The sequence below is a fragment of the Branchiostoma lanceolatum genome, chromosome 6 (assembly GCF_035083965.1).
Source record: "Branchiostoma lanceolatum isolate klBraLanc5 chromosome 6, klBraLanc5.hap2, whole genome shotgun sequence".
NCBI lineage: Eukaryota > Metazoa > Chordata > Leptocardii > Amphioxiformes > Branchiostomatidae > Branchiostoma > Branchiostoma lanceolatum.
In genome coordinates this window covers 1,742,045-1,750,490 of record NC_089727.1, presented here as the reverse complement: position 1 = coordinate 1,750,490, position 8,446 = coordinate 1,742,045, and the positions used below count along the sequence as shown (strand labels likewise).

The window sequence follows — 8,446 nt, the reverse complement described above, 5'->3', positions numbered from 1 at the left end:
ACATACAAGGACATGTGATTTACAGGACTGTGCTGTATATCTATTTGTTCTAGATGAGCGAATAGGTGTATAAGATACAATTACATCTCCAGTCTTCCAGGAGGGGTTGGAGAATGTGACACAGTACTTGCCTAAGTCTATCCGTAACACTGATGCAGACTTGTACTGACAGATGAAAATGTGAAGAAACAAGAAAAATGTCTTCGTTTTTCATAGATTGTTTCAATATTTAGTAACCAAAGCGATGGCGTGTCCATATAGTTTGTCACATCTGTGAAAAGACGTGATCTCAATGATTCAGTGATTTTCTTTCATCTCCTGCTACCTTCCAGACTAATCCATGTATTTAAGACTCGTGCTAAGACTCAGTCAGCAAAACCCTTGCCTGATGTTAGACGTGTGTTTGTGCCGTCCGGGAGTCTGACAAGTGGCACCATGCCGGAACAGCAGCCACAGAGTAGCGGTAAAGGTGGGTGCATGTCTCAATGTTTTTTTCAAGTTTCAATGTTTGTTTTCTCCCTCTGCTGTTATGCGGGCGCTTTGGTAGTCTCTACCAGACTAACCGCGCCGGCTATAGGGAGAACATTTGCCGGGGGACTTTGGTCATGGAGGGTAACATTCGCAGCCGCAGTTAGGGTTGCAATATCCGACCCTCTCTCCGTAGCCGACTCCTTTCATACAATTGACTCTATTTTGGCCAATTTCTACTATTTTCCCAGCGACCCGCGGAGGCTGGTAGAGCCTAGCGCTTTGGCACGCTATGCTGAACACGGCGGTATGTTATTATGGATCGTTTGCGCTACGACTTGTTTTGGAAGGCGTGCAAGAACTCTACATTTTTTTTAATTAACAAAGAACTATAAACCTTAAACTGAGCTAAAAAATGCGGAATAATGCTCAACAGACAAAAGGTCAATTTGGTATGCCTTTTCAGAGTTTATGTTGTTGCTGTTGTTGCCTCATTACACATTCAAGGACACTATGATTTGGCTTGAATTGTTTTTTTTCTCTATTGTTGTGCGTGCACTTTGCTCTACTATACCTTACACGGCGGCATGTTTAATATCACGGAGCTTTTGATAATTCTTGTTGCACTTAGATTTGTTTTTATATAAGCATGCAATGTAGTCTAACTTTCTCTAGAATAAAGAAAATATCAACAGAGTTACGTTGATGAAGGTTAGACATCCAGGTAATAAGATACGCTAAAAATAGTTTCTCAAGCAACTGAATGAAACTTTGAAAATTTTATCCAAATGCTTGAGCAACTGTTTTTGGCGTATCGATTTAATTTTTTAAGATGTAGAATGATACAAACAAACGTCCCGCTCAATTTGGCATGTTTGTTCTCCTGTATTGTTGCTGCCGCTAATGTAACGCTACCAGTTATCGTCCACTTTGGGTCTTGACAACATGTCGAAGTGTATTTTGCCAAAGCCAGTTCTCATGAGCAATAAAGAACGGCATAAGTATGATCCTTAATCATGGCTCTCTTTTATGCAAAACAATGAAAAAGGTTTACGTCCAGCGACATAACAGAATAAACTCATGAACCAGTAACAGCAAGTTGCATGGAAGCGCAGTGCATGACGCATTTCAAATGTAATTCGACACCGCGTATTTCATCATGTTTTTTTAACTTATGCGATAGCTAGTATATCTTAAAAGTAGCTGATGTTAAACCTTTCTTTGATATTCAAACTATCCATGGCGATTTGAGGTTTGAAACTCTTACTAGTTTTAGGAAGGTTTGATAAATCGAACGACAATTGATAACGCTACGTTACCTCATTATAAATTCAAGGACACCATGTCTGACTGATTTGACCAAAACCGTAATGTACGATTGCTTCCAACTTCACCCAACGTTGCATGTCAACATCATAAATGGGACGAAAAAAATGGACCAAACCCAGAACATTTTCACTGAAAGTCTCCACTATTTTAAATGCCAGAAGCTACTAGAGTTAAAACTAAAAACGGTGAATAACCAATGTTTGTACATGCTGGGGGGATGGAGATGGTGTTTTATTTCCTGAGTGACCGTTTAGTAACTGTGGATCTGCAGGGGGGGGGGCGAGATCGTGTAGGGGGTGGTCATCTTGGAGCATTTGTCTGAAGAGTGTGATAACAGAAAGGCAAATAGAAACACAAACTGTCACATATAACTGTCCATAACCCCGCGACCATCCCCGACTTTCTCCAGACCGACGTTGTGATTTCGTGCAGACAGATTGCCCAATGGTAACACCTAAATTGTAATCATTAAAGCAAATTCAGTACTACGAGTTGTGTGGTGTAACCAGCTGTATAACCGACCTACGATGAAACAAACCAGTTTCACAGCCATGGGGTAGCATCTGGTTGTATTGCACTGAACGACCTGTCACACCTAACCTTTGTACATCTAGCTTTAATCGCAGTTGGAAGGCGTCTGTTTCGTCCCTACTGTACTTGGTGGTAGATAGGAAAAAAATATTACATATATGTTGCACGTTTTCCTCCAGGTACCGCCCCCGCACAACAGACTGATTTGTGGGCACGTGCTGACGCCGCCGCGGCCATATCCAACCCTTTGTACACATCTAGAGCAGGTGAGACCGCCCATATGTCCTTGTATAGTTGTGAATATTAACAACACGGTAATTTACCTATCTCGTTCTATTGAGAAAATCATCAATATCTAATATCTCCTTGTTGTTTCTCTGTTATCTAACCTTTGATCGCCTATTACTAACAATACAGTGCAGTTGCTGCCAAGCCTTGCTTTAAGTGCTTGGTTTAATCCTATCCTGATTTTCTTTTTTTTTTTTTCTAAAAATAAATCCTAATCTTGAGTCAATGTTGTGACTGACGGCAATAGTTGTAAAGTCAAGTTGCTGCTCACTAATTTGCAGCATTATGTATTTCTGGTTCTAATACTGATTTGATCATTCTTGCTGATTTTACATGTACCTCTTGCCAAATTGAAGCAATTGTTTTTGATGTCCCAGAAACCGCCCCCATGCAGCATTCTCAGACTGATTGGAAGTCACTAGCGGACAGCGCGGCGACTGTAACAAACAAGATGTACGTCTCCAGGGCAGGTAAAGCGTTTTCAAACATTCTTGACAGACTCCTGTTGTTGCGGCTAATGTTTTGTATTGCGATGGAATTCTACATAAACTCATATTTTCCATCGTGCCAGGCTGACAACTTTGAGGCTACTGGACATCAAAACGTCGCAACAAAATTCACTGTACAGGGTGTCTGTTTTTTGCTTGAGTTTTGAATTTATGTATTCAATATATCTTTAGTGATATACTGGCGAATGGAGGTAGTAGATAGTGATGGCCTGGTAAACAACGAGGTGTAGAAACGATAACACAACCAGTGCATTTTATAGTCTTGCCAATGTCCTGAGTTTCAATTGACGATTTTTTCCTTTAATGATATCTTTTTTTACTTTTGATAGTGCCATACTTCATTTTTCTTCCTCCACGTTGTCGAATGAAATTGAGAGAAATATAAACTTGCATTATGTATTGTATATTTCTTTCGTGGTATACTGACGAATAGAGGCAATATATATAAGGTAGTGATGGTCTGACTTGCAACTATTCAGAAAAAGGCAGAAGATAACCATTGCTTGTTATGACCTTCAGTAATGCCCTGAGTCCGTAGGTTCAAATGACGACATTGTCCATGAATGATCGCATTATGTGTAATTTTGAATCTGCGATACTTCCTTTTTTTTTTCTTCCTCCACGTTGTCGATGTTGTCAAATGAAATTTCAAGAGAGACACATTTTATTATTTGGCCCTACAGATGTCTATGCTGTGAACGACAAGAAGACGAACGCGTTTCGCCTGTGCAAGCAGCTGCTGAAAACTCTGGGCATCATCTTTGCTGTGGTGATTGTCATACTGCAGCCTTACTTTGCAGGTACTTTGTGGATGTTTGGAATATAACTCCGTGTGAAGCTTCGTAATGATGATGATGATGTTGTAGCTTCGTTGAGTTTGTAGGTCACCGGGAATGATGATGATGATGATGATGATGATGATGATGATGATGATGATGATGATGATGATGATGATGATGATGATGATGATGATGATGATGATGATGATGATGATGATGATGATGATGATGATGATGATGATGATGATGTAGCTTCGTTGAGTTTGTAGGTCACCGGGGATGAATAATGTCCTGGTTACACAACCTATAGAGAAAATGTACTAGACCGACGTTTCGGTAAAAATTTGCAGCATGCATGATTATCGTTTTTGCGGAAAAATACTTTCCTCTTTCTTCTAATAGAGTCCATTCCAAGTCACCACAAGGGTTGTTATTGTCATAATCAAATAATATTTCTAATTTATTGTAATTATTTGTGCAAGAAATTTGATCCTTTTGAAATATTTTGAATACGATTTCAACTTTACAATTGGAAAACTTTAGAAATATCCATGATGAATTCATATTCTAGATAAACTTTAGAAATATCCATGATGAATTCATATTCTAGATAATGGCAACAGAATTCTACCATTTCTTATCATTTCTTACCATCATTTGTAACATCTTTATAAATAGGTCAGATGGCTGGGAAGAAAGCAATTCACCTCCTTGAGAAGGTATAGGGAAGAATGCTTTCCACAAAGGACCCATTTGCAGTGAAATCTAAAGATGTAGAAAAGCAGACAGAAGGGCCGGTTTAGCATCTACTTTTATGGGGGCAATCATCATTCTACCATTATTTACCATTTTCTACCTTTTTTTGTAAATTTTTCTAAAAGTGAAAGAATTACATTAATGTTTAAAAAGTATTCTAAATAAAGATATTATGGTGCAGTTAATTTCAAAATATTTCTAGATTTTTATATTCAATCTTTTGGAAAAATTTATAACTATTGTCAGTCAGATATTCTTTGATTAGAAATTTTTTTAAATTATTACAAATATTATCATAAAACCCTCTTGGTGACTCTAAATTCATGGTCATCACTTTTATTAAAGTGTGATTGTGATAATAAGAAGACAATTTATAGCATATTACAGCGTAATTGCTGAGCTGTGATGGTTTTTCTTTGCTTTGCGTTCAATACAGTCAGGGTCACTACTCTTACCAAAGAGGTGAACGAACTTCGGGCTTGGGCCAAACTGAAACCACCGGAGCCAGATGGTTAGTAATAGATTTTATCGGAATATACCAAACTCGTAGAGCAGTAAAAGTATATCTGTATACATGTATAGAATATAAATGGTTTATTCAGGAATGGACACATACATAAACTAAAACAGCATTGCGGCCGATGATACCTTCTCTAAGGTAAACCGACTGAAATACGCAGTCTTAGAATTAAAAGTACAAAAGAGCACACTCAAACAATCTGAAAATATATACAAAAGACAAAATGTACAACCAACAGTAGCATATATAACAGAGTAGTTGGGTCAAGTATGGAATACCACTGCGTTTGTATCTGTCTGATCTTGTGAAAGGAATGGTAAGTTGCAACCTCCCCTTTAAGCCCCCTTAATGTACATGCACCAGTTGTGAGATAAAGATGCTGAAATCTTTATGGTAGTGTCATTCACTAACACTATTTAGCACATTTGCGTAATAACTTCATACTTTGAGCATTTCAAAATCGCGCATAAACGTGCTTCACGATAGTTTCCTTAATTTTGCGAGCCCACAAAAGCCCTGCAGCTGGCGACGATTTTCAGTGAGTTCTCACATCACAACGACGTCGTATTTTGCATGATAGACGTCGCTATACATTATGATAGTGTTGAGAAATGACTAAATAAATTGACTTTCGAAATCTGATTTTCCGGCCCTAATATTGCTTGGGTTTCCATTAATGCAGCCTGTGCCCCATGTATTGGCTAGGAGGTGAAAGTTGAGGATGCCTACATCTGGATACCTTTCTGCTATTTCTTAAGATTAGGAACTAATTTAGCCATCGGCATTCAGATTTCAAGCGGCTAATTCTTGTAAATTGTTGATTGTCATATCAAGTCAATTGGTCTCAATGTCATGCAGAGATATTGACAAGGGCTAGATTGTTTGGTAAATCTAGACCAAATTTAGGGCAAAATCGTTAAATGTATAGCTAAAGACAAGACCATGCAAAGCACATGTCGTTACAGCGCTTTGATCTGAACGTTACTCATAGCTCATAGTAATATTTGATCCGCGAAATCATATCATTTTGAAACACTTGCTTCCTCCATGCTATCAAGCGTCACTTGGAACTCCTAAAGAAAAGGGATCCATGGGACCGGCTGGTCCTACAGGAACAGATGACAAGGTCGAGGTCCAAGGATCTCCACTGCCTCCGGGCCCGCCGGGGCCTCCAGGAGAAAAAGGGGCCATGGGGCAAGTCGGCGCCAGGGGAATGGATGGCGTGCCAGGCCCTCCAGGACACAACAAGAAGGATGGCCAGACTGGGTCCGGATATCCTGGGCCTGCGGGACCTCCAGGACCCCCGGGAGAAAAGGGAGCCATGGGACCGACTGGGCCTAAAGGGAGGGATGGCTTACCCGGACCTACCGGGCCTCAAGGGCGGAGGGGGCCGGTCGGGCCTCCAGGTTCCCCCGGCTCCCCAGGAGAAAAGGGATCCATGGGGAAGGCTGGACCTAATGGACGGGATGGGCCACCCGGTATGAGGGGGCCCGTTGGGCCGTCTGGTCCGGCAGGGCTCTTGCAGTGCAAGGAGGAGGAAGGTGAGGTATTATTCATTACCTTAGCCAATAAGGCTACGTTTTTGATAGCGTATGTGTGTGTTTGTGTGTGTGTGTGTGTGCGTGTGTGTATGTGTGTGTGTGTGTGTGTGTGCGTGCGTGCGTGCGTGCGCGTGCGTGCGTGCGCGCGCGCGCGCGTGAGTGTGTGTGTGTGTGTGTGTGTGTGTGTGTGTGTGCTTGGTGTGTGTGTGCTTGGTGTGTATGTATGTGAATGAGCAGCATAACTCGAGAAGGCATGAACGGATTGTATTGATATTTAGTGTGTAGGTAGGCCTTGATGAGACGTCAAAATGATGAGATTTTGGGCCTCCTAGCCGCTTGCTATAGTACTGTCACGGAACTTCTGGTTTTGATATCTCGTGTGACACACTGTGGTTGCCTAGGTTTGGTCCCTAGCTGCGTTTTGGAACTGTAAAAGCTTTTTTTTGTTTCAGTTGTTGAAAGAGAATAACTGAAAAAGTGGTTGACGGATTGTCGTGATTTTTTACAAGTAGATATGGTGATGACAAGTGGATAGCTCAAGTGATGCTTGTTTATATATTGGGTTGGCTGTGAAATACTTACAGCCAAGGCTTTCCTACTAACCAGTGGCTGTTGTAAAGGGCTAGTTTTCATGAAAGATGTAGATCTTTAATAGACGAAAACATCACATTTTGAACAATAACCGATCCAACACTCTTCCGCAGCGGACTGCCATTTCCCGTTCGTGTACAAGAACCAGACCTACTGCTCCTGCACAGCGGTGGACTGGGATAAAGAATGGTGCTCGAAAACTGCCGTATTTGAGGGCTCTTGGAAGTCTTGTGAGTGAGTGAAGCATATACATGTTGAATAGAAAATATTGATTAGCCTCCATGTGTAAATCATTAGCGTTATCTCTAGAGTAATCTTGAGTGTGATGTAGTTTCCATGGTCCTCAACTGTTCACTTTAAATTTGGTATCATGAAACCTGACGTTGCAAAAACAACGCTAAACCTGTTGCAGTTCTGAGGATTGTCGACAGGGGTACATAGTACTTTATTGCATTAAGATGTCATTTAACATGTCATTTTTTTTAGAAATATCCTGACTGATCAACAAGAAACAGTACTAGTTTGATAACACTACACTACACTACACTACACTGCATAATAGTTTGGCAAAATTTTCCTGGAGTTTTCCACTTGTTATCTTATGTTTCACCAGAACAAAATGAAAAAGATGAGAAAAATTTGATTGCCATATCAATAAAGAAACAATTATAGGTTTTCTGATTATACCTAATTTCTATACTTTCAATATTTCAGACATAATCACTGTTTCTTTTTTATCTTTATCAGGACGTGAATACGTTAGGTTTGTCAATTTGAGTCGTTTACTTGGTGTCATTTCGGAGAAATTCAACTGATAAGAATAGTAGAAGAACTTCAGGGACTCTTATGTAACCAGGGTGCCTGTATGACTGTGTGACTTGTGATAGTGGACTAGATTTCAGTTGTTGATGTTTATGTATCTCGTGCATTTTGAGGTAGTTGATAAATACGCGGTTAATAAACCTCGACCGCAAAACGGAACTCGATGAGAAGTAGGATCATTCTGCACTTGTAACTTGTACTGGAGTGGAGTCCTCGGCATGAAGCAATAAAGTGGATGTGATCGACAGTAGTCCAGGCTCTGTATCTATCTTCATTTATTCATCTACCGGCTGCAGGATGACCACAATGCAG

General features: G+C 40.4%; 1 protein-coding gene across 1 annotated transcript; it reads left to right on the top strand.

Annotated features, from left to right (window-relative positions):
* The first annotated feature begins 435 nt into the window (after positions 1 to 435).
* LOC136437152 (uncharacterized) lies at positions 436 to 8,044 on the top strand. Its single transcript, XM_066431633.1, has 7 exons — positions 436 to 469; positions 2,508 to 2,594; positions 2,994 to 3,086; positions 3,809 to 3,925; positions 5,097 to 5,171; positions 6,239 to 6,721; positions 7,426 to 8,044. The coding sequence occupies exons 1-7, from the start codon at positions 436 to 438 to the stop codon at positions 7,548 to 7,550; spliced, it is 1,014 nt and encodes a 337-aa protein (XP_066287730.1). The 3' UTR covers positions 7,551 to 8,044.
* The last annotated feature ends 402 nt before the right edge of the window (positions 8,045 to 8,446 follow it).

What these genes read in the sequence shown, in the direction of transcription:
- LOC136437152 (XM_066431633.1), top strand. Translation starts at nt 436, where the DNA reads ATGCCGGAACAGCAGCCACAGAGTAGCGGTAAAG. An exon ending in GCCACAGAGTAGCGGTAAAG is followed by an intron (nt 470 to 2,507) that starts GTGGGTGCATGT and finishes GTTTTCCTCCAG; the next exon opens with GTACCGCCCCCGCACAACAG. An exon ending in GATGTACGTCTCCAGGGCAG is followed by an intron (nt 3,087 to 3,808) that starts GTAAAGCGTTTT and finishes TTGGCCCTACAG; the next exon opens with ATGTCTATGCTGTGAACGAC.